Source organism: Ciconia boyciana, chromosome 16 (assembly GCF_034638445.1).
Source record: "Ciconia boyciana chromosome 16, ASM3463844v1, whole genome shotgun sequence".
NCBI classification, from domain to species: domain Eukaryota; kingdom Metazoa; phylum Chordata; class Aves; order Ciconiiformes; family Ciconiidae; genus Ciconia; species Ciconia boyciana.
In genome coordinates this window covers 13,738,791-13,764,860 of record NC_132949.1, presented here as the reverse complement: position 1 = coordinate 13,764,860, position 26,070 = coordinate 13,738,791, and the positions used below count along the sequence as shown (strand labels likewise).

Sequence of the window (26,070 nt, the reverse complement as noted above, 5' to 3'; positions counted from 1 at the left end):
TCTCCCCAGCACAGACCCTCATACTCCCAGGAACATGTACAACTGATGCAGAGCTGCTAGAAGTCAGGGGCTAGTTACTCCATGAGCAGCATAGCTTGCTTTAAAAAAATCAGTTTCCATTTCAACCAAACCAAACCTTTTAAATTATCTTCTAGGGGGGAAATAGTTAGCTTTTTGCTTTTCTTTTTAGGCCACCAAACCTAAGAGCAACCCAGTAAAACTGACCTGCTTATCAGTTCACATCTAATAGCAAGGACTGTGGCCATTCCCCCCATAGCACAGCCCAGAATATCTGCTTCACTAAGTATACACTCACTGCCCCAAGGCTGGGGAGCTCCTGAGCAGCCCCAGCACACACTGTCCTGGAGCCACAGCTCCTGGGTCTATCCAGGTGAGCACCCTACGCCAGCAGCAGGGACTGGAAAGCCTTGGCTGCAACCAGCAACCTCAGTGCATCACGGCAGGCTGTTCACAGCTCTGCAGTCCACACGTTGCTTGTTTTACCTGACTGAAGATACATACTGATTTGCAGCTAGGTGGTAAAGAGCCCAACTCAATACTCAGCCTTCAGCTCCATCCAGTAGTTCACCAAAGAGCACATGAGACCCCTCATTCATCCCACAGTCCTGACTGTGGGCTGACGGGAGCACATCTTCGTAATGTGGGGTCAGTGCTTGGACCACACAAGTCTGATAAAGTGAGAAAAGGCTCAGAAAATGTAGATGTCTGCAAAGTTACTGGAGAAAGGGAGAAAGAGCTACACTATCTCAAACCACACACAGCCTTGACCCAAGATAGGGATGAGGAAGACATGCTTTCTTCCTCAGGCTGCTAATAGCTAAAAGGAGCAAGGATTAAATAGTTCCAGGTGGCTGCAGGAGGACACTAAGTTTCAGCCAGCTTTCTTCAATGGCCAGGCATCTTTGCCACTGAAGCTCAGTACCACCAGCTGCAGGTTCTGAAGGACTGCCATGACAACAGCCTCATTGTACCACGGCTTGCAGTGCCCTGTGGTGCTGGCCAACAATGCCATTCAGTCTGTCATTGCCAAAATGCCACCAAGCAGGGCTGGCTGTGGCATTTCTATCAGCACTAAGGAGCCTGAAACCCAAGTGCTTCAGGAGCCTGAGTCTCCATCAGCTGAACCCCCGTGTGAGCAGCACAACACTGCTCACCCCAGGGGAGGGGGTCAGGGAAAAACAATAGGGCTGGGAAGAGCCTGGAGGAATGCAGGGCGTGTGGCAGCCACAGTGGAGGAGACACGAGCAGAGTGACAGCCACATGGCCAGGTGTCAGCTCAGGTGCACACCTCGGTCTTCCATGCACCCCACTGTTGCCCTCAAGTCTGTCCCATCCCTTGGCCTCAGGCTAGTGTTTTTTGGAGCCCTCTGCACAATCTGCTCTAGCCTGTACTTAAGCCTGCTGTGCCTGCAGCAACCTCCCTGCTTGCTCCGCCCCTGCACCCTCAACACCCAGGAAGAGGGACCTGATACACAAAGGCAGCTTCCAATCAAGGAGCCACTGCAACAAGCACAGATGAGCTGTCCTGAGCTCTGCAGCCCTCTTCTCTGCCCTCTCTCACTGTCATTGCAGCTTGCTTCTGAGTCAAGCTGCCTGGTTCGTGCTTTGGAGTGGCTTGGTAGTGCTCCTGAGGTTGTCTTTGTCTCAAAGAAGGTGCTAGTACAAATCTGTGCTGAGCAGAGCATGCCTGATGATTGCTCAGCCAGCAACCCCAGAGCACCCCACAGGCCCCAGGCCAGCAAGCTCCTAGTCAGGAGACTCATCAACCCCTGGAAGCACAGGGATCCAGCTGGCACCATCAGGAAGCGTTTGTTGAATATAAGTGGCGAAGGAAGATGACTGATGTCTGTGGATCTGGAGCCTACCAGGACACTGTACCTTGTTTCCAGAAAGCAGAAACATCTATTTTTCCTCCCTCATGTGAGTTACTCCATCAGATGGGGAGTTTGTTTCAAGGCAGCAGGTAAACCCAGCCCTGTGGGAAATACCTGCCCTGGAATTGTTCTGGACAGTCCCTCCAGGGCTGTAGAAGTACAGAAGAAATAATTTCAATGAAGAGGGAAAAAACCCACAGAAATGCATTTGCAGCACATTTCTGGGCACATAAAGGAGAAGGTAACTGGGAACAGTCAGTGTGGATTTACTAAGAGGTAAATCACACACCTGACCATCCTGATTGCCTTTTATGATAAAATGACCAGATCCGTGGATGTGGGGAGAGCAGTGGATGCTGCCCAACCTCAGCTCCCAAAACTATCTGGCACAATATTCTTGTGTCCAAGCTAGGAGTATATGGTCTGGATGGGTGGGCAACTAGATGGGCAAAGAACCTGGCTGGGCAATAAGACTCAGAGGATAGTTGTTAATGGGTCACATCCATGGGTCAGTCCTGGGAGTCTTCCTGTTTAACACCTTTATCAATGACCTGGCAGAGGCAACAACACACTTGCTTACAAAGTTTGCAGATGGCAACATAGTGGGGGGAGCAGCTGATACCCTCTAGGTCAGAGCTGCCATCCAGAGGGACCCAGACAGGCTGGAGGGATGGGCTGACAGGAATCTTATGAAGTTCAACAAGGACTAATGCAAAGTCCTGCACCTGGTAAGGAAAACATCTTTGCAAAAACACATGCTGGGAACTGACTGGCCAGGGTGCAGTCTGGGGAGAAGAATCTGAGGTCAAGATGGTCAGCAGTCTGGAGCCAGCCATCGCATCCAACACGAGGAGAGGCTGAGGGAACATGGCTTATTCGCCCTGGGAAGGAGAAGGCTTCAGGAGGATCTAACAGCAGCCTTCCAATACCTACAAGGGGGTTATCAAGAAGATGGAGTCAGGCTCTTCACCCTGGTGCACGGTGAAAGAACAAGAGTTAAAATGCTGGTTGAAATGAGAAGTTCAGACTGGATATAAAGCAAAAGACTTGCTCTAGTGGGAAACATTTTTTTACCCACCTAGAGGTTGTGCAGCCTCCATCCTTGGAGGTTTTCAAGCCCTAGCTGTTTAAAACCTTGAGCAACCTCCTCTGGCCCCACAGCTGCCCCTGCTTTGAGCAGGAGGTTGTACTACAGACCTCCTGAGGTTCCTTCCCATACAAGTTATTCCATGATTTGGACTGCAAATGCAACATCGGGCTTTGCAGACATTTAAAGCCACAGCGTCTGTAACTCTTCAGTCCCTGGCTCTGCCCGTGCTGGTGGTAAGAATATTTCTAAAACGGCCAGCTTCACCCATGTGGCTTAAGTATCACTTATTAGTTCAGCTCCTCCATGGGCTATGTGGGCAGCACACAAGGAATACATTGCCTTCCTTGGGTAGACAAATGGAGCCACCCTCATTCCTCAGACATCTTGTCACTAGTCCCCAGCCTGGGATGGCATCAGCTCTGCAGTCAGTATTATAGACGCCAGCCACTCTGAAGAGATGCTATTTTCTGCTGGTATTTTACAGCACAAGTAGGCTGCGGCTGGGTGTGGTGTGGGCACACACAGCAATGCTCTGCGGATTGGCCTCTGCCAGGCTTGTACCCTATCGTCCATCTGTCCGCAGGGTACCCAGGGGTCCCCATTTGCCCAAGGCAACAGAGTTTTACCTTCACAGCACCAGACTCCAACAAATTTGGTTCCCAAGTGAAACCTGTAGTCCAGTAAAGTTTGCACAGGGGAGACCCACTTAGGGAGCCAGGCACGCCTCAGCCCCAGTCCAGCGCTCAGCACAGCCACAAGCAAGGAGTCCTGTCGTAAACTTTCCCCTGCCAGACCTGAGCTCCCTCTTTGCGGGCCGGGCACCACGCTCTGGGCTACAGAGCATCCGGGTACTATGACTACAGGGGGAGTTTGCTCTGTTTCTAATACTGAAGAAATACTGAACATCCACTGACAAAGGGTCTCCAAGCCCCCCCAGCATATTCCCTTTCCTCCACTAAATATCCACCCCTTGAACAGCTCTGCTTCCTCCTGGTCACCGTTCAGCACAGCCCTTAGTCCTCCTAAACATTCAGGGAACAGAGCTGTGCTCCCTGCTGTCACCAAGGCAGGGCAGTGAAAGCCTGACAGTTGCCTAAACAATACTTTTTTTTTCTTTTTAACAAACAAAACCACCTCTCACTTCCAAAGAAAGTTTCTCTCCTGGGAAAGGCCAAGGGAAAAAGAGATGGGCAGGGTCAATCTGAGAGGCAGAAAGAAGCAAGACATCAGCTACTCCCACTGCCAGGAGGCAAGGCACATGCTCAAGTGCTGTGATGCGGTCCCTCCATCCTAAATCCTTCCATGCCCTTCCCACAGGCCCCCCTGCCTGCCACAAGCGTCTGTGTCAGCTGGCTCTGCCTTTCAGGGCACATAAAAACAAGTTAAAGGACATGACACTTACGCCAAAACATTTCAGAGAAGACAGAAATCTTACATTTGTCTCTGTAGCGGGAGTCAGCTGCAAATTAGCTTCAGGGAAATAAATGTAGATAGGGTGATCCTTGACACACCTATCTAAATGTAGATAGGGTGATCAAGGATCCAGGATCCTTGATCCTTTGTACCAGGTTTGCAAAGCCCCAGGACAAAGGCTTGGCAGGCTTGCCTCCTCCAAATTTCTACTGACTTCTACTTTGTTTTAACTTGGCTTAACTGTAATACCATTTTTTTATTCTGAGCAAGTGGTTCTGGCTAATTTATTTTTACTTATCATTGCTTCATACAACCCTAGTTTTACACAGATTGTACTCTGTGCAGAATAAGGTATTTGTCACTAACATACTGATGCAATATAAAGAAATACAAGCCTGATACGTCAGCAGAGACCTTGAGAAGTGCAGACAAGACAAAGGATGCTGTGTAGAGAAGTACAGCCATGGGAGGATAAGAGATGGGGCAGAGACTTGGCCCTGGCGACTCCACGGACACAAACACGAGTGGTCAAATAAAGAAACACAGACCTGAAGGTGTCACCCACGAAAACCAGTTTTGTCCAGAGACCAAGTATCCAGCTTATGTAAAAATGGGAGAGATGTAACGTGGAGTAACACAATGGAAAAAAGGGAGTATCTTGTGGTATGACTGACTTCATTACAGAGCCAGTTTTTGTTGCACAGATATGAGAGTTGAGCAGTAGGTGTTTAACAGCAATTTACTGTTATCCAGCAATCCTTCAGGAACAGGAGTCAATTTTTCACTATTTCTTTCCTGCTGCCAGTAACAAGTGACCAGAACCTACTGGAGATCACTATGCTAAGGAACCCATCTGCCTAGCCCTTCTCATGACATTTTTGCACGAGCGTCTCCTTTACATCAGTTGAACCCACTCCCTTTAAACCACCTCCTGCTGCAGAGTGTGCACATGGCCCTTCTATGCTTCCATTATATGCAAAACATCACCAGCACAGTGATTTAGGGGAAGACTCGAGGCAACTGCCACGCTTTTCAGACATGCACCCCTGTGAAAAATGGAGGGGCAGTGAGGGACCCCAAACACAAAGGCAGGTCTCAGTCCCAGGATGCTGCACACCAGCATGGCAGGAGGAAACACCACATGGCATGATACGCAATCCTGGCATTTCGGTGACTGCTGCTGACGGAGATCACTCACACCGCCAGAAGAGACGGGTCCCCACGCCAAGGCCTGTTCCTGGCAGAGGCTACTGCATACATCAAATTCAAACCACTCCACTACTTAGTGGTCAGTTAAGTAAAATGGGCTTTAAATAAATACACCCTCTCTCTCCCTTAGCCCTACGATCAATCTGCTGCATTTTTAGCTTTGAAATATTGTCTCTTCCCCATTCCTTTTGAAGACAGATATGGCTGAAAAACATGTATTATGAGTCTTTTCGGTCCCTAAAGATTCAAATTACAGTATTAAAATTCATCTTTTCTCCACAGGGTATCTTAAGCACTTGGGAGTAGTCAAGAGAAGCTGTGCTGGTTTCAGCTGGAATAGAGTTAATTTTCTTCCTAGTAGCTGGTATAGTGCTGTGTTTTGGATTTTAGGATGAGAATAATATTGATAACACGCTGATGTTTTAGTTGTTGCTAAGTAATGTTTACACTAGTCAAGGACTTCTCAGCATCCCATGCTCTGCCAGGTGCACAAGAAGTTGGGAGGGGGGCACAGCCAAGATAGTTGATCCAAACTGCCCAAAGAGCTATTCCATACCATATGATGTCATGCTCAGCATATAAAGCTGGGGAAGAAGAAGGAAGGGAAGGACATTAGGAGTGATGGCATTTGTCTTCCCAAGTAACCGTTATGCATGATGGAGCCCTGCTTTCCTGGAGATGGCTGAACACCTGCCTGACGATGGGAAGTAGTGAACGAATTCCTTGCTTTGCTTGCGCATGTGGCTTTTGCTTTCCCTATTAAATTGTCTTTATCTCGACCCACAAGGTTTCTCACTTTTACTTTTCTAATTCTCTCCCCCATCCCACCAGGAGGGAGTGAGCGAGCGGCTGCGTGGTGCTTAGTTGCCAGCTGGGGTTAAACCACAACAGAAGCACAAATAGACTTTAAAGAGGCAAACCAGATCAGCTGCTCCATTTCTTAGTCACATTCCCACCGGGTCTTCTACATCAGTATTTTCAAGAAACACAGAACAGAGGAATGGACTCTTTAATACAGAACAAGCAGTGAGACGGGCCGGACAATTCCCACCACCACCCCCCCCAGGAAAATACTCAGATTACTTCTGACTTGTTCAAAAAGGAAAAGTATTTCCCCACTAGCAGTACTCGCTGCTAGTTTCTGTTCGTTATCAGTTAATATGCACAACTTGTCCACTACAGATTGATCCTATTGAATGGCCAGAGTATCGGGCCACTGAGACCCATAAGGAGGTGGTATTTTGATGTTGCTTTTATCACAAGAGCGGACAAATATAATTTACCACCTTCTATATCCTAATGCACTGTATTGCACAAGTCATCCTCAAAACAGCTGCACCAGAAGTTCAAAAAGGAGGTGATTTTCCCTGGTAAAGGGCACAATGAGAAAAGGAAACAGACACACACTCATCTGGAGCAAGGAGGCTCAGAGCACTGAGTGAGTACGGTCTCAACAAGATAAATTTCATAGAAACACAGAAGTACTGGTTGGAAGGGAGCTCCAGAGTTCTCCAGTCCACCTTCCCACAGGACTATCACCAGCAGGTCTAGCCACAGTCTGTCTTGTTTCGAAACAGACTGGTGCACCACCACCCAGACAAAGAAATGCAGCACTAGTAGGTGCCAAATGTCAGTAAGGAAAGTTTTGAAAATAAATTACCTCCAGGATTGTGGGGAAAAATAAAAGGCAAGGAAAGGCTCTTTAGAAACAATGCTGACACTTGCAACCACTCCATAAAAATAAAATCATTATTGCCAGGGTACCACTTATCACAGACACTAATATTATTGATAACACTTTGGATTTGACACAGCCTCTAATTGATAGAAGACTTAAAGTGTGAAATTTCCTTTGGAAGCCACTCCTATTGCCTACTGCAATCAAGCCAGCCAGCACAAGGAGGAAAAAAACTCCCTTTTCAGCTGTTGAGTGTAATTCTACTAAGACACTTTTTAAAACTCCCACTGTAAACTGATACAGAAAAATACTTGCTGATCCTTTAAAACAACAAAAAACCCCCCCTTCTTTAAACTATCCAGTATTGGGGGGGGGGGAAGCAAACCATGTATCTTGGAACTTCAGTAATCTTCCTGCCTTGACGGAGCTTTATCAGAAGAGTGCTGTCTTAGACATACTCTATCACAGTAACCTTCCCGATACCCTCAGGAGGTCACCATAGTATAGGGCAGCTGATGTGGACCTACACTACTTTATCATGTTTTATAACTGCTCTGGAACAGGTTAAGTTTACTGTTTTTCAGGATTTTGGAAAGATGGAAATTTACCATAGACTTTGCACCTTCCCTCGGACAGGAACATTCTCTTCCAACCTCCACACTCAGAAGAATGCCAGTGCTACCAGTAGGAACACTTGTGTTCCATTTGAAACACTCTGGGACTTGCACCAAGAATTTTTCTGTTTTGTCTCCTGTGGGCCATTCTCCGGGGTTCAGCTACCTTAAAAAAACCACATCCAGCTTATAGTTTGCACTACTATAGATAAACACTACTTTCTAAAAATAGATAAAACAGAGCAAGAATATGAAGCTTGACCACTATACAAGGTTCTGATGATATCTAGTCAAACCTAACGAAGGAAAAAAAATATTGCTTATACAAAGCAATCTTTATTTTCAAATGCTGCACTGCATAAAATTTATCTGATGGACAGCCCTGTGCATGGACACAGACCCCCTTCATCCTCCCCACTTCACTATTCAGCATAGCACATTCAGGCCGACTATGCATAAAATCATTCAGACCAGAAGAAAAATCTATTTGCAACCCATTACTCATTTCATCATAAGTTAACAGCGTTCACCTGGAAAAATCACCACAAAAAAAACCCATTTCATTTCTGCATTCAAATGAGGAAGAGATCAGGCACACTACAGGGCTGGTCCCATACGGGGAAGCTGCTGATGCTTTCAGTGCTCTTCACCTTCTTAACCTTGATAAAGTAGTACTCTTAAGGCTCTCCGGCTTATAATATTGTAACTGCCTCTCCCAGAAGGCAAAACAGTGCAGAAAAAAAAAAAAGAGGGCAGGAGTCCTCTGAGAATGCCACGGCCCACATGGCTTTTCATCAAGTAATCATCCTCCTGCAGTGATCACCCTTTGCTGATGTCTTGCTGATGTCTTACCAATTAATTTTACCAGTGATACCAAGTTCTTCCCAAATGAAAAGTGTTTTCCATTTTTTGCTCCCAACAACGCTTCAGAGAAGTCCCAAATTTCATTCTGTAGCCTAGATCTTGCTGCAAATAATATCAATGGGTAAGACTCTATAGAGATTGTTGATAACAGCATTTTGTAGAAGTACGGTTGCCTTTCTTATTTGGAAGAAAGGAGGTATGTGGTGACAGGATGTTACACTCATATGCTTCTGCTTTAACTCCAATGCCCAATTACAACCAAACCTACATGTGATGTTCACATCAGTCTTTGAAGATCTTGCATTTTAGGATCTGTATTTTCTCATGTGTGCGGCAATAGAAGCAGAAATCTCAGTGCTCCTCTTATTTTGGCCGTAATAGTCCACGAAGTCACCATCTGGCCCGAGGAGGTACATTATTATTGTGTGATCCACCTGTAAGAGAGCACATTGTGGCTTGGTAAAAAAGATTATAGAATCATAGAATATCAGGTTGGAAGGGACCTTAAGGATCATCTGGTCCAACTTTTTTTTGCAAAAGCATGGTCTAGATGAGATGGCCCAGCACCCTGTCCAGCCAAATCTTAAAAGTGTCCAATGTTGGGGAATCCACCACTTCCCTGGGGAGATTATTCCAATGGCTGATTGTTCTCATTGTGAAAAATTTTCCTCTTGTGTCCAATCAGAATCTCCCCAGGAGTAACTTGTACCCATTACCCCACGTCTTTTCCATGTGACTCCTTGTAAAAAGGGAGTCTCCATCTTCTTTGTAGCCACCCTTTAAATACTGGAACACCCTACACATCTCTCAAAGTCAGCAGCAACAGCATCCCATTCAGCCTTTGGTTCAGCTGTCTGACAAGACTTCTCACCAAGAAGCTAAAGCAAGGTAAGGAAAACCTCAGCATCACCTCGGCAACCTCTTCTTGTTTTACCCAAGAAAATAAACAGAGAAAACTAGTTGCATACTCAGAATGTGTGAAGGAATACTTTAAGCAGACAAGTCTTCCCTAAGCTGCTCGCACCCTTCCTGCAGCACGGACAAGGCTGGGGCAAACCTGCAGGCTAATAGTCTTTCCCCCTCACTTTCCCCAGTTTCCCTCTACTTCTCAAGATGCTCCATGACCCCCACAAGGTATTCAAGCTCCTGCTGCTAATATGATGTAAATCCAACATAAACAGAGGTATTTCATTAAACCAAGTTCAGTGTCAGTGCAAACAATGGGACCAAGAGCATCACTGGGATACAGGAGCCACAGTTAGAGGAGCTGGCACAGAGGGAAATACGTGTGCTGGGAGGGGGCTCCCTCTACTGTCCGAATTGAAATAACCTCAAAAAATGTTCAAATAACCATTACTTCAACGTTCGAGGTATTCCAATTTAATTTATATAAAAATTAACTCCACTGTAAATTTATTTTAAATGCCACTGCAAGTACTGTCTGCATCTAACTGTGACAACATCTTTATGAGCAAAGACACAAAATACTGAAAATGGAGGCCGTGAATCTGTGATTGCTCAAGTGACTACATCATCTCACTGCCACCGGAGAAAAAGAACTGAAATGTACTTATGCACTGAGAGTAAAACTGTGTTTGAAATTAAGAAATCACATAAACATTTCCAGTACCACAGGCCTAAAAGGATGCATTAAACTTAATGGCATTTCTGTCACTGAAAGAATGTTTCTCAAAATTTTATTGAAGCAAGTTTAATTCAAATATTTTGCTCTAGTTTCAAATTTTCAAGATAAGATTACAAAATCAAGTTGTAGGAGACAATTTTTTTTAAGGAATCTGAATCACAATTTAGATCCTTTGAATGGAAACTAGGAAAAAAAAAACCAAAACAACAGGTAGCCTGCTCAGAGTATCATAACTCCCTGGCCTATGGAAGATTAAATACAGTCAGGACAGAGTGCAGTTTGTGTGCAAGAGATCACTGTTTTTCAAGCTGTGCCTGAAGTCTGCACCTTTCCCACTGTATGCACCTAAGATTATCACTTGAGTTTCAATGCAATCTTGTAAACCACAGAATAAAACAAGTAAATCGGATATTCTGGTATTGAGAATTATAAAATTGAGATTATTAAATAGGAACTAGTAATATTCAAGTAATACTTGAAAAATTCAAACAGATGTTTAGAAATTATCATTTCTAAATGCTCATCTCAATGCTCTTTTCAAGTCAAAACAAGCAGCAAAATTTAATTGGCTGTAGTGGACCTCTTCCTCTTCCCCACCTCCCAAGCAGCCTGCAGAGGAAACAGAACCTGCTCCTGTACAAACATCACTCTTAATCACCAACTGGCACGACAGGTCCATGCAAGACATAATGAGGAAAAAAAAAAAAAAACCATTACTGGAAGAACTGACAGAGTAGTAATTACCTGGATAAGTCTCAGGTAGGCACAAAACCAGCCTCAAGCTCTCCCTCTCAGGTCCACTGTTGCTGCTATCCTCAGAGACCTGTGTCCTCTGGCCTTCCTGCCCTGAACAAATAGAGCTCACTGCCTCTCAAAACCAAGAGCCTATGACAAATCCTGAAGAGACACAGGTATACTCTTCCTCCTTGGCACCATGTCTGGGGCTCCCAGGCTGCTCTCCTGTTCCCAATTCACTGGCCTTTCTTCCTCACTGCCCTTCCCTTCTCTCAGACTCACAACCCTAGCACAGACCAGCAGTATTCTCTCTGGATCCTGAACCCCTTCTCCTACTTCATTACATCTGTAGTCACATATTCCAGTTCGGTTTCACCCTCCAGCCTCCCCTGAAGCTGCTGTCATCTATAGAGTTATTTTCTTTGGCCGAACCCCTGTACTTTCCCTTCATGGCCATGCCAGAATCCAGGTGTGGTTTGCTAGAATCGATGTGTGGTTTACTTCATAAGGAGCAGCACTCCTTCAGCTTTTCTGGCCTCTTTCAGTCATGTCTCCTCAACTTCAGTTCACTCATTTAGTGTCAGATTCTACTGATTTTTTCCCTCTCCTGAGCAGGCATCCTTTACCAATGCTGTTCCTATAACCTATTTTTGCATTTCCACCGGCCCCCGGTTATAAATCTGATTTTAAGCAGTATCTTTAGACTGATTTCAGATTGATGCTAGATTGATTTAAATTGGTGTTGAATTTCTCCAGCAAGCTTCTCTCCTCCATTCAAATATAGTATCTTAGACACAGACTCCTGTAGCTATTGAGTTGCCACTTTAAGCGAAAACAAGTTCTTGATCTCCCACTTCCTTTTAGTAATGTAGAGCAGTGCTGTTTGATTCTAGTGTCGCCAGTGTGATTCCATCTTCTCTTTACTGAGATCACGTGCTGCTCTTGCTGTTTCTTTCTATGCACTACTTTTTTGTTCCACCAATCTTTTTGTCCACGTGGATAATTTATTTGCTGCAGTCAGGTGGTTTTAAAAAACAGATTAAGAATAGACAATACTGGATTAGACCAAAACCAATCTGCCTCAGCATCCTACCTCAAATAGTGGCAACAATGGTTGCTTTAAAGAACAGTATAGAACCAGCACCAAAAATATGCTATCTTCCTCTATTACCTCCCAGTTTCCAAACATTTTTAGCTCACAGACTTCCTGAACTAGGCAAGATTTCTGTGTATTTCATAATCCTCAACAGACCGTTTTTCCCAAAGACTAACAACAAGTCTCCCTGTGGACTCCCATAAACTTCTACCGTTTGCATCTGTAGCAAGGGGTTCCACTTCCCACGTGCCCATTGCAACAAGAACCATCACCTTTCCTTTTGAACCTGCTTTTAGTTTTCTCTGATGCCCTTAGTTCTTGTAATGAAGATCATATAACATGTACTCTCACTTGTCACATCACTTGTACCTACTTTATTCTTCCAGTCTGCTCAAGATGTGGCAAGTCAGGAAGGCCTTGGCAGCAGCTCTGAGCCCTATAACCAGTTCTATTCACTTCCATAGAGTAAGATTTTGACTACCCAGTTTAGCCTCACTTAAACCTCAGTTTCCCCCTTCACACTATTACTCTACATATTTTATTCCCACTTAATTTAGCATTAACATGCTCTCTCCTCCAGGTCATTTGACACAGGAGGAAAATCCCCACGGTACCTGCAGGCAGACTTTGCATCATCCAAGTCTCTTGCCAGGAAGACCCCGCTCCTTGGTGTCAGTTTGGCAGGGAATGAATTGTTACTCACTTTCACGTCTCATTTCTCCCCTCTTCCTATTGCCTTAATTTCCTAGTTCCATTTTCACTTTGGAGCACATAGGAAAACAGCCAGACAAAAACATTACACGACAGAAAAAAGTTCAAATTACTGCCAGGCTTGCTAGCTCATATACTATTCTGTATGGAGGCCTGGGATTGTCCATTTTTAGAACATGTTTTCAGTGAGGTTCTGAGCTTGTAGGAGGGCACCTTGATTCCAACTGAGACCTCTAAAACACAGCTTAACACATCGGTGCAACAGGGCTCTGTCACGTAGGACTTCAGCATAGATTGCAACAGCTGCCTTCTGATTTTAAAATCTATATGCTGCTCTTATCCAAAGTCTTTCATTAGGCAAAGGCTCTACATTTACTTACTATGTAATCATTGTCTTCATCTTTGGGACCTTCGCTGTAATACACACGGTAAGCTTTGGCCACTTGGTCAATCTGTGCCTTGGTACCAGTCAATCCGATCAGCTTCGGAGAAAATTCTAGATAGAAAGAAGACATTTAGACATTCTAGTGAAAAGAATCCCATCAAAAGTCTCCCTTTCAGTGCTCTATATTACATGCTATAAGACATCAAGGAAGAAAACAGTAATACCTTTGACATATCTGGCAATGGCTTCTTCGCTGTCCCTCTCAGGATCAATGGTGATGAAGAGTGGGGTCAGATTAGGCAAAGATGGAATTCTATCTGTGACATTAACAATTATTATTTTTCTTAGAAAACTAAAAATCATTGCTCACCTCCCTTCAAACAAGCTCACAACCAAGCTATCGTAACATCAATCCAAGCACACCCTAAGTGACAAAAAAGGCCATTTTGTGCAGCTTAATTTATGTAATTTGTGAATGAAGCAAACACCATGAAATCCAACCCTCCGTACTTGTGCTGGGTGCAGCTACACTTCCAGCCTCTCAGCTGGCGACCCTGCCCTGCTTAGGAGAGAAGACAAATTGGCTCTGATGCAGAAAATGCCATGGTGCGATACATGTATCAAAGCGCAACCGTCAATACAACGAAAGCACGCCTGTGATAGTGGAGCAGGAGGATCGGTGAAGACACCATTCAGGCTCTTTCCCTCATGTTTCAGTCATAGCCTTCACTATATTTTCTTCACTTTAGTCTGCCTTCCCACTTGCTTGGTTACTATTATCCCTGCTCCGTAACTCTTCAGGGCCCACAGGCTGAGAAAACCACCTCTATCACACAGCCTTCCCCAACCTCCATTCTACAGCACAGTAACTCTCAGAAGAGACTACCACAGAGATTTGTTCTCAGAATGAATAAAATAGAGAGAAAAAACCCTAATACACCCCACAACCACTTCTTGGCAAAAATACAATGCAATGACACCATCCCCTGTAACCTGCCACCATCACATTTTATTACCAAGAAGTTGCAGAAAGATCAATGCTGTCATGCTCTAAATATCAGATCCTGGTAAAAGGCAGAGTGATGTATGTACCACTTAGCAATTAATTCAACTACTGAATAGTAGTCAACAGCATTTTTCCAAAAAGATCATCAGTTATTACCATTTGCAATATTTTACCACAATAAACCTGGACCTCCCATAAAAAGGACCACTATGCTAACCGAATTCCCATACCAATTTCATCTACCACTTCAATCATTTTCTCCAGTTCATCAGGACAGATGTCAGGGCAGTGTGTGAAGCCGAAGTAGATCAGCACCCACTGGCCGATGTAGTCCTTGCTGGTCTTGGGCTGTCCCTCATGGTTGACGAGTGAGAAGGGCCCTCCTAGCAGCGGTTTCCCAATGCCTCGGTTTCGTTCCTTCTCCAGCTCTACAAAAACAAGAGGGGATCAAACACATCCATACCACAATCCATGCTGCTTCCCAGGTGAGCCTCAGAAGCAGTCAAGAATCGGGCAACCTCACAGAGTCATGGCCAAGGGCGCTGAAACTTCAAGATCTACCAATGCCCATCGTGCAGAAGCCCAATGTGGAAAAGACTTCCAAAAAGCATTCCATTTTGGGCCAAATCAAATATATCACTAAAAAATTTTGGGCCAAATCAAATATATCACTAAAGAGATTACTATGTTTTTGAAACATAATAATCTCTTTCATTGTCATCTGATTGTATTTTTATTTAAAAAAAAAAAAGGAAAAAAGAGAAAGACAGGTACCTGGCTTGGTGTGAAACAGAAAAATTAGCCTCTTTTGCAAACTGAACATATCCTAAAAACTGTAATATCTCTTATTTTCAACACTAAAAAAATGAAAATGAAACACGTGGGCAGTTACTGCAGAACAAGGAAACACACACATACACTACACAGAGGGAAACCAACAAAACCCCACCTCCGTGCCTGGGCTGCAGCCACTGGCAGCAGCGTGCATAATCAAACACAACTATTCCGACAGCAAAAGCATATCTAAGAATTTTAAAACGCTTAACCTTGAAGGTTTTCTTTAATTTTTGAAAATTTTCTGTGGCATTTATATACACACAGGCACGAGGTGGCACTGTGCGAAGCATGACGTGATACAGCGGGATGCAGAAGTGGGTAAAATACCTCTGAATACAAAAAATACGTCATCTAAATACAAAAAATACATAATCTGAATACAAAATACGACACTCCTGCTGCTTCTCCCACACGGCCACACGCTGGCAGCCCAAGCCGGCTCCCGCTGAGGCAGCGCGGCCTCCCCTCGTCCGGTCCCTCTCCTCCGCACTCACCCTCCTCCTTCCGCCGCTTCACCATCTTCATAGCGGCCAGCAGCCCGCCACACAGCACAAAGGTGGCCGCCAGCGACCGCCACGACACCAGCTGCTGAGGAGAAGCTGTTTAGTGACTGAAAAGGCGGGAACAGCGCGGCCCGTCCCGCCACACTGGGCTCCCCCGTTGATGAGCGGTGCGGCTCCCTTCCTCCCTTCCTCCCTCCCTCCCTCACTCACCCTCCTCTGCGCGACCGTCCGCGGGCCGCTGCCCGGCGGCAGACGGGACAGCGGGCGGCAGACGGGCGCCGGCGGCGCCGCCCGGCCCTTCACCGGCCGCCTATTGAGGAGCCGGGCGGCGCCGCCGGCGCCCGGCAGCCGCCAGTAAAACGCCGCCCGCCAGCAGTGCAGCACTGCCGCCGCCATCTTGTCACCCCCTCTTCCGTGCCCGCCCCTTCCGCCCCCCTCACCCGGGAGACGCCGCCATGGAGGCGGTGCCGCTTTTCTCCTTCGGTGTCATCGCAGACATCCAGTACGCGGACGCGGAGGACGGCTACGACTTCGCTGGGTACCGGCGGCGGTATTACCGGCAGAGCCTTAACCTGCTGCGGGACGCTGTGGAAGCGTGGGCCACCGAGAGGCCGCCGCTTGCCTTCGTGCTACAGCTAGGTGACAGCATCGATGGCCTCAATGCCCGCAGCGGCGAGGCCGAGGATGCCTTGGAGCAGGTGCTGGCAGCGCTGAGGCGGCTGCCGGTGCCGGTGCATCACGCATGGGGCAACCACGAGCTCTATAACTTCAGCCGGGCCTGCCTGGTGCACACTGGCCTCAACAGCCGTCCCGCTGGGACCATGGCCAGCCCGCCAGTCAGGGACTGCCAGGCCTATCACTTCAGCCCAGCCGCACGGTTCCGCGTCGTCGTGCTCGACACCTACGACCTGAGCATCCTGGGCAGGGAGCCGGACAGCCCGCGCTACCAGGAGTCCCTGTGGCTGCTGCGGCAGAAGAACCCCAACGACAACCTCAACAGCCCCGCAGGTACCTCCCAGCTCAACCCTTTGGCAGGGACCGTGGGCAGCTGAACCTCCGCTTCCCAGAGTGATAAGGCAGCTCCCGGGGCAGAGATCTGGTTGCCAGGGGTCTGAGGCATGTGCCTCATTTCTGCCCACCTCCTTCACCTCCCTGCTGTCAGCTGAGAGTCAGTCAGCGGGTCTCTAGGCGGGCACAGGAGATCCTCCCCCATACCCGTCATGCTGCTCTGGTGCTTTTGGGATGGGTTTATGTTGTGCTGTGTGCCCTGCGGTATCAGAATAAAAGCCAGCTGTTGGTGCAGCTGCTATTGCAGAGCGTCGAGTGATGCCCACCCTATCCCATGCCAGAGGGGGGACCCAAGAGTGGAAATCCAGTGCGTGCAGCGTGACCAAAACCCCAAAAACACTAACAAATAATTTTCTCTTGTTTGTCCAACGAGGGGGGAGTTTTGATCCAAGTGATGCCAAAAAAAAAAAGGTTGTAAATCATCTGTTGTAAGCAGACTTACATAAGGCAAGCAAAGAGGGGAGCCACAATAGGTGTATGCACCTATGCCTGACCTTCTTCTTCATTGCAGGACTCAAAGAACCTCAGTTTGTAGAGTTTAACGGAGGATTTAGCCAAGCCCAGCTGGACTGGTTCAATGAAGTCCTCAAGTTCTCTGATGAAAACCAAGAAAAAGTTGTAGTTATGGGTAGGTGAATATGGGGGATATATGGGGATATATGCAAAAAAAGTTATGTAGCCAGTGCATGTTAGCTGAGGAAAGCGTGTAGCAGCTTTGTAGCTCCACTGAGGTACACACGTAACCTGTGAAGTAGAATAGCAACCATGTCTCACAGTCGGGTGAGCTTTCTGTATACGTTTAAATGTCTGAACTTCCCAGCAATGAAGGCAGAGTTCAGTTACACTTAAAGTAACTCTCCTGCTTCTTTCCCTCTCAACTGCAGGTCATCTGCCCATTCATCCAGATGCTTCAGACAGAGTTTGCCTAGCCTGGAATTATGAAGATGCCCTTTCAGTCATACACTCCCATCAGTGTGTGGTGTGCTTTCTTGCAGGACACCTGCATGACGGTGGCTATTGTTTAGACTGTCATGGAGTTCATCATCTGACTTTGGAGGGGGTTATTGAAACTCCACCGGAAAGCAATGCCTTTGGAACTATTTACGTCTATGAAGATAAAATGATACTAAAGGGAAGGGGCAGAATTTCAGACAGAGTTATGCATTTCTGAAAATGGTAAGCAAATAGAAATTGCTCTTCTTCAGGAAGTACTTGCACAAAAAAGCAGGGGATTCAGCTTATTATTTGCTTGTAGAAAGATGTGCATGGCTGATCCTTACAGCTTTAATTCAAACATTTTTCTCTTGGATACAGAATTTTAGAAATTATGTTTCTGTAAGGAAACGGATCTAGTTTCTTCATGGAGAATAGAGAAGGCCAGTAACCATGTTTGAAATAAATATACTTGAATGCAGAATGTTGATGTGAAACACCCAATCCTGACCGGATTGTTACTTACTGTGAAAAAATGCAAACCATATTATGAATATTGTCCAAAAAAAGCCACTTTTTTATATCAGTCAGAATTAAAGCATGCAGAATTGTACCTGCCTAGCTGCATTTCAATTTTTTTTGTTGTTGTTAACATCATAGTCAGTAATGTCTCATGTCTGGCAGAATTAGTCCATGCTGTAGCCTAATGCAGTCTTCTTAACATTGCTTTAAAAGAACAAAGTAATCTTCAAAAAAAGCTAAGCCCAAGGAAAATGGAGACCATCTATGCTACCTCATATAATGCTGCAGGTACACCCGCTGGGATGTACGTGTGCACAGCTCAGCCTGCAGCAGTACTGAGCGAAGAAGCCCTGACATGGAAGGATCTAAAGCATGTTGCTGTGCTGCATCTAGACCTGTTCTGGCTCTCTTCCAGACAGCTTGTGTGTCCGGTGTATTCACCTGTGCTTCCTTCTCCAGGATTAGTAGGGGTGGGACATGCTTACTATCGCTGGGCTGCTGCGTGTGTTCTGCTTCCCAGGAGCAGAAATTCTGTGAGAAGCAGAGTTGTGATAGTGACCACGTCTTGCTGGTTCCAGTCTTGAGTACGCATCTTGCAGAAACTAAAGGATATGGAAGCTTTCATTGAATTTTCTTTAGAAAAATAGTATTTATTACTCTGTAAAACCAGTAATTTTCATTTAGAGATAACAGCAAAAATATTTATTCAGATATATTCTACATACGATTTTAGCGTAGGAACAGAAATACAGACTGCTCAGTTTTTCAGTTAGTCTCAATGGACTATCCAGGCAGATATCTGAAATTTTTATGGCTGTAAATAGTCATTTATTGAAACAAAGTGTTTGCTTTACTTTTCCTTTATGTTACAGACCAGTAGATTTCCCAAAGCATAAGGTGGTTGGAGAGCGATCCAGGGATGTCAGGGTATCTTGAACACACCATTAGAGCACACATTAGATCAACAGTGCTTTGAAAATGTATGAAGAAGCCAGGTGAACAACAGTTTTGATAGAAGAATTCTCCACTCAGATTTGACAGTGTTCCTCAATTTTTTTTAACAAATCTCAAACTGCACTGCTGGAAGCAGCCAGGCATTCTTGGGTCCTATCAAACTGATACTAACCTTTCATTAAGAACCAAAAGCAAAGGCAAGTAAGGTCAGAATATTTATTCTATACTTTCTCCCACCCAATTAAATAACTGTTTTACAGTGCGTTGGCCAAGATGCTCGCATCTCTTTGTTCACATAAATGTACAGCCACAAAACAAAGGGGAAGAGGGCAACCACAACTGCAGCCATCAAGTGAACTCCACCCAGTGGACTCCTGTAAAGAAGCAAATGCAACAGAGCTACTTCAAATCAGACTGCTACGAAACATTCACACCTGGCTGCAGTTGGAAAGACAGCAGAGAGCCTTTGGCCACTTTAATGTAGCTCCTGTGGATGCATCAGCAGAGTCCTTTACTGGAGAGGCACCACATGCCCAGCAGCAAAAGTTTTTCTGCCACCTCGGGCTACATAAACCAGGTGAAAAAAAAAAAAACACCCTGCTTGCCCAGAGCATCTGTGACATATTTTCCCAGCACAAAAGTACTGTTTGGCAGATTGGGATTTTTCATGCTCCCAGCTAACAGGAATTTAGCAAAACCGCTGTAGCACAGTCCTCTGAAGAGGCTGGAGGGGACAAGTGTGGAGCCACTGCAGCCAGGCAGCCACCCAGAGCCTTCTGCCAGCTCTGCCTGCATCACCTGCTCTGGTGGACGCAGCAGATACCGTATGGAGATCCTCACTGGAAAGTTCTGTTAATTGGGAGCAATGGCACAAATGGCTTTGCAGTTCATTAGCAGTTGTGGCCAACACTCACTAGCTTGTTCCACAGAAGGGGTGTGCTGTCCTTGAGCAAAGGGAGAATGTCCCCTGCCCATTATGGCAGGAGGAGCCAAAAAAAATGTTCCGTGTAGCTTTACTTTCACCCTACAGACTTTTATCTGTGCAAGATTATACAGGTTGTAGCACCAGCTACTACTGCTTAGGTATCTGAGAAGGTTCAGACAGTGACATGAAGCAGAAAAACAAGCAGCCAAAATCAACTATGTGTTTTCAAGAAGCTAGTCACTAAACGTGAACATATGAATGGATTAAAAAAAAAAAAGGAAACAAAACTTACTTTGCTGAACTGCGACAAAGACTCATCCATGTTGTAATAATCACCAGACCAAACAACTCTCTAAAAAGTCAAACAAAAACCAGAAAATAATACAAGCAGATGTTTACTTTTAAAGAAACAAATTTTGCCTCCAAATCAGTAGTGTCTGCTCCTTTGGAGAAGTTCAATATATTTTACTAGGATTATAATTATAAAGGTATTTACACGGAGTAACTTTGCTTCCCACCACAAATCTACAAACACACGTGACCCAGCTATACAGCTGCAGAAATTCCTGCTTCCACTTTTTCTTCCACTGGCAAACTTATATTCCACAGCATATATCCCTCATTAACGCAGAGCAAAGCAGCATCCCAGTATTCCAGACTGTAAACGGCCACAGTAGTTGCCAGTGCTTCACCTCAGTATTGTGCAGTGCAAGCACCTACTTTAGGCAACAACCAAATGTCCAGGTGAGAAATCCTCCCTCCCCCTCAATCCCTGGCAGTTCAGAGGACTCAGCAGCCCGTGCCAGATGAACATGCATATGGTATCATTTCAAGAGTTTTTAAAACGTTAATTCCCATTCCTACAGCTCCAGCAAGAGAACACAAAGCTGTTTCACTGTGCTAGTGCCCTGGTCTTTGAAAGCCAGAACTGCCCCCAATTAAATCTAACTAACTGCCACAATCACGCAAGCAATCACGACTGTTCACTCTCCCTTTAGCTCTTTTGTCCAACAAATCGCTGGTTTGGAGCACTATGGTCCCTCCTCCTTGGTTTGATTCCCCTGGACCAACAGCACTCACTGCAGCAGCCCAGCAAATAAAATTTAGCAAGGTGCCTACCAGAAGGAGATGGCGTGGCATGCTGAAGTCGTGCAGGGGAAAATAAAAATCACTGCTTACCTGCCTTCCTCCTCGTGCAAAATGTTTCCTTGAGCGTAAGCAAACAAAGAGCAAGCCAAGGCAATGGTCCCAACAATACAACCAGCAGAATGAAGGTCACAGAGGCTCCTCCAAACACCATTATCTGAGGAAAAAAACAGACTGCCAGCAACTGCAATGTAGCATAAAGTAAACCCTAAAAATGAAAAAGCAGCTGAGTTGCTAAAAAAGATGCCTCCAGCAAACACACACATCTTAGGCAGGAAGATGGAATTAATACCAGCATCTTTATGACCAGGGAAATCTGCTAAAAAGTGCTGTTGAAAATAAACATTAGCAGGCTTGGGGCTTGCTTTCCTAGGAATGCAGCTTCTTGGCAGCAGCACCTCAATGAAAACAGTTTCCTGTTCTCTCCAGCAAACAAAACAGGCTCCAGCATTCAACATGCATGGAAAAAAAATCACAAGGCAGATTACAAATGAAAGTTCTCTTAAGCAGGAGGAACAGCCTTTCCGGACCTCACAGCCGTAACCAGATGCTCAGCATGACCCCAGAGGGCCAGCACAGTCCAGGGGAGTGAGCCCCAGCTCCCAGCCAGCTGTCAGGGGTATCGAGCGACCACCACACTGCAGGGAGCGTCTTCCCTCACACTCCCTGATAAACCTCTGCCTGAGCTTTTGCCTGTGATGATGAGCAACGCTGATGACATCTCTGCCTGGGGACTGATGTTTTTAAACAGAGAAATACAGATGATGTGGAATATCTGAATGGGCCCACAGATTCTTGTGGTTTTCTGTGTCCATTCCCAGGGGCTCGTGGGGGAGAGGTGAGCAAATGTCACAGGCAGTTCTCGCTGATCTCAGCAATGTCAACAGCAAAAAACGTAAAGTTAAAAGCAGTCTTTTCTGGGCACTGACCCCTCCAGGCAAGCATTAAAGATGATGAGATGCCAAAATTCAAGAGCTCAGCGTGACCCAACGTTGTAATCGATTCCCCATTTGGCTGAACTTACTGCAGCTCACCAGAGGCAGAATCTGGGTCTTCCACAGACTTGAATGGCAAATATCCCTTGGTGAATTTACATAAATGTCCAGTTATACAATAGTTGTGCTATTTTAATCTCTATTTTCCACAGATCTTGGCACAAGTAACAAAAACCTCCTTGTGAGTTTAACATGCAGATTCTCTTGACCAGCCAAATGCCATTATGTTGAAGCTACACCTATCACACAAATAAACCTCCCCTCAAATGTTCAAAACCACAGGCAACCAACCCTCATGGGGTTTGGCTTTATGAATGCTGCCACTTTATATGCTTAAGGTAGCCAGAATGCCGAGAGACTGCAATGGTATGATTTGTGACAACAGCATGCACTCTTGAAGATTTTATTTTTTGGCATAAGTATGATTTTAGTTATTCAGAGTAAGTATTCATCCAGAAAAGATACAGTCACTTTGTGTATATAAAATGTCATTATTTTAAAATTATTTCTACTGGATAAAAATACAAAAAATGACCTATTTTCTGGAGTCCCGGACCAAATCTGATCTGACTGATTCTCTCAACATGTGATGTGGCATTAGCCCCCTTAGCATACATCCTTGGAAACTCAGCCACTGCACTGAAGCCTCTAATGTCCCCATTGCTGCCCGTGCACTTTGTGGGGTAGCTGCAGTACTTGATACTGAACAAGACCTTTAGCTCTTCCAAAGGACTGTGCAGAGCTCAACTGCTCTTCTATGAGGTAGATAAGCAAAAACACGGATTCACAAGGAATCAAACGTTTAAGGAAACAAAGGAAATTAATGTGCTGACATCAACACCAGAGCCAGGTTCAGAGCATGCTCCCAGGCTGGTGCTCCACTCAGGCTTTGAGCCCTGGAATCGGGGTGCAAAGGTAAGACCATCCCAGCAGCAGGCCTTTATGCAAGGCTCCTCCGTTCACCTGCAGCACATCCAACCACAAGCACTAAACCAATTACCAGCTTTTGTAGAAGCAGGTCCCACAGCTTTTTGCTCTCAAAAGGTAGTAGGACATATTTCCACTTGGCCTGGTCTTAATCTGTGATTCAATTTAAAAAAAACCTTTCGGGTGCAAAATTTGAGCAGAGTCTCTGTTTTGCACACCAATATCATACCTGTTACTGAAGGGTAAATGCTGACAAGCAGCGTCAGGGCAGCTGGCACTAAGTAGACAACCTGTTAATGAAACATAAATCTACTTCGTAGCAAAACTTAGCAAGACAAGGAAGCAGAAGCACCCATCCACATCAGCGCTTTTCCCCTTCACAGCAGCTTGTCAGATGCGCAGAGCCAATCCCTCTCCCTCGGGCATGCCCTGGTACTGCTAAATGCTCATCTTCACCATCACCACCCAAAATCCTGGACCATCAGCTGAGTGCCAACCCTTGTTCCTCAGCTTCTAGGTTACCGAGTCCTCACTGCCCAGCCAGCCCGCTGCAGAGCCCCTTGCACTGCATCTTGATCCCCCAGGGAACACAAGAGACGTGCAGGGGACAGCCCCTGCCCGCCCAGCAGCTCCTGTCACATACAGAGACATTCCCCCTTGCCCCTCAGCTCCAAGCCCTGTGCACACCGGGCCAGGGCCACCGGGCTGTTCATGAGCCCGAGAAAGGGCTGGCAAAGCGGACAGAGAAGGGGGTTTCTCTCTAGATTTCCCCTCAAGATCGAGGAAGCCCTGCTGAGTTGAGCAGCCACAGAAGGCAGTCAAGCCGGTGATTCAAGGCAAGCAGAGGTGGCGATGGAGACAGGAGATCGCCCGGTCAGGGGGTCTCGGGCACAGGGTAGAGGAACGAGAGCAGTTTGGTGTGTTCTGCACAGAGAACCAATGCTTTGCGGGGGGGGGCAGGTGCAAATCTGGGGTGAAATAAGGAAGATCCTGGAAGCACGGTCCGATTTCAGCCGTCGCTGCAGTAGAGAGATTGTTTTCCCGGCGCCTGCTTGCTCTTCAGGTAAAAGCAGGGAGGAGGTTTCCTCCGGCGGTCTCGGTTCGGGCGCAGCGGAGCGGGGCTGGGGCCACCGGGGACCCCCCGGGGGAAGGCGCCGACAGGCGGAGCCGCAGGGTAAGGGCCGCCCCCGGTGCCTGCCCCCGGCGCCCGCCCCGCTCCAGCTGCCCGCGGGAAGGGCAGCCCGTACTCACTGTCCACAGCCCAGCGTCGGGGTCGTTCACCTGCAGCGAGGAGGCGCGCACTGAGACCCTGCAGCCGCCGCCCCAGCCGGGGCCGCGCTCCGCGGGAGGGCACTGGAGGGGAGCGGAGCGGAGCGGAGCGGAGCGGAGCGGAGCCGCCTGCCGCCCCCAGCCCGGGCGGCCCCGCCCTCACCTGCACGGCGGCCGCCAGCCCGAAAAAGGCGGCCATGAGGAGGTTGCAGAGCCGCCACAGCCGCCCCGCCGCCCGCCCGGCCGCCATGGCCGGCACCGCCTCCGCCTCCGCCGGGGCGGGACGCGGCCACGGGGGCGGGGCGGGGGTGCCCGGTGCCCGCCCCCCGCGCGGGGGCAGCGCCCGCCCCGCCCGCCGGGCCCGGGTCCGGCCGCTCCTGCGAAGGGGACGGGGTCGCTGCAGACGGGGCTGCCGCGGGATGCGGGGATGGTCAGTGTGACTTATTCAGAGCTACTGATTTTTTAGCGAAATGCTTGTTTTCAAAATCGAGCCAAAATCCAGAGTTGTGCGGCGCTAGGTACAATACGCGTATTCCAGTAATCACAGGAAAGCAAGGGTTCTCCCATCTTTCAGCGGTTGTATTGCTGAACACGAGGCAGTCTGCACGTAAACAGGTCGTCATCCATCAGCGAGCTCCTCTGGCAAATAAGTCCAAGTACGTCCTGGGCTCCATGCAGAGAAGTGTGAGCAGCACATTGCAGGGAGTTATTATTCCCTCTTAGACCCAGTGCTGGTGTACCTGCAACTTTTGGTCCTGTCCAGGGTCCCCAGTGAGGAAGGACATGGAAGACCTGGACTGGGGTCCTGCAGATGGCAGCCAGGATGGTCAGGAGTCCAGAGAACGTGGCCTTTGAGCAGAAGTGGGCAAAGAGGAAGCAAAATCCGGTAATAACGGGTAACTGCCTGTGGGGTGGCTGCAGAGATGACAGAGCCATATTTTCCTTGCTGGCATCAGGTGATATACCAAGGGGCAGTGGCCACAAATCGTGGCTTGGAAGGTTTTGACTGGACATTAGGGAAACATCCTCATCAGGGGGGTCCTGCAGCCTGCAATAGGTGACCCAGACAGGCTATGTGATCTCCATCCTTGAGGATTTCCAAGGCTTACCTAGACAACGCCATGGCTCACTTGATCTGATGTTGTAACAATCTTGCTTCAATTGGACTTGAGACCTCCAGCCATGCCTTCGTAGCAACATTTCCATGTTTCTGTAATAACTCATGTACCTGAAAAAGAATTAGATCTTTGTCCCAGTGAATAGATATGAACAAACTTGTACAGTAAAACTGGCAAGTAGTTATGCAAAAGTATAAACCCCTTGAGAGGGGCCCTGCAGTCCCTGCCTGAGCTGGGAGCACCCACCTCCAGCTCAGCCACAGCCTTGCCTGTGTTTCCCCATGGAGCCTGTTCATCCAGTCCTTGACCCATGGGCTGACTTCCCAGCTTGACCTCAGACCTGCCTCATCACCGTGGATCTCACTGGCCATCACTGGGCTATGTCTGATTCTGGTTACTTCCACCCAGCCTGATCCTGACCCTGACCCATAGGTTGACTTCCCAGTTTGACCTCAGGCTTGCCTTGTCTCCATGAATTTGGCTGGTGATCTGGGCTCTTGGTTGGATCTGGCTGCAGTCCCTGGGTCTGCCA

The 26,070-nt window shown here is 47.1% G+C and overlaps 3 protein-coding genes across 4 annotated transcripts; 1 reads left to right on the top strand and 2 right to left on the bottom strand.

Annotated features, from left to right (window-relative positions):
* Window positions 1-6,654: 6,654 nt before the first annotated feature.
* Window positions 6,655-16,180, bottom strand: SCO1 (synthesis of cytochrome C oxidase 1). Its single transcript, XM_072881584.1, is given in 7 exon segments — window positions 6,655-9,197; window positions 13,331-13,446; window positions 13,560-13,652; window positions 14,572-14,769; window positions 15,673-15,763; window positions 15,892-16,125; window positions 16,127-16,180. Coding segments are annotated over 7 exon segments (915 nt in total). The 3' UTR covers window positions 6,655-9,068.
* ADPRM (ADP-ribose/CDP-alcohol diphosphatase, manganese dependent) lies at window positions 16,096-19,205 on the top strand. Of its 2 annotated transcripts, XM_072881583.1 has the most exons (4): window positions 16,096-16,689; window positions 17,261-17,377; window positions 17,634-17,925; window positions 19,077-19,205. In XM_072881583.1, exons 1-3 carry the CDS (start codon window positions 16,137-16,139, stop codon window positions 17,918-17,920), a joined length of 957 nt encoding a protein of 318 aa, XP_072737684.1. In that variant the 5' UTR covers window positions 16,096-16,136; the 3' UTR covers window positions 17,921-17,925; window positions 19,077-19,205. The 2 variants fall into 2 exon arrangements, with proteins under 2 accessions (XP_072737684.1, XP_072737683.1); XM_072881582.1 differs by lacking the exon at window positions 19,077-19,205 and having other exon boundaries at window positions 17,634-18,464.
* A 194-nt stretch (window positions 19,206-19,399) lies between these two features.
* On the bottom strand, window positions 19,400-24,670 carry TMEM220 (transmembrane protein 220). Its single transcript, XM_072881587.1, has 6 exons — window positions 24,584-24,670; window positions 24,403-24,432; window positions 23,381-23,441; window positions 21,263-21,386; window positions 20,376-20,435; window positions 19,400-19,532 (listed from the first exon to the last, which is right to left on the bottom strand). The coding sequence occupies exons 1-6, from the start codon at window positions 24,668-24,670 to the stop codon at window positions 19,400-19,402; spliced, it is 495 nt and encodes a 164-aa protein (XP_072737688.1).
* Window positions 24,671-26,070: the final 1,400 nt, after the last annotated feature.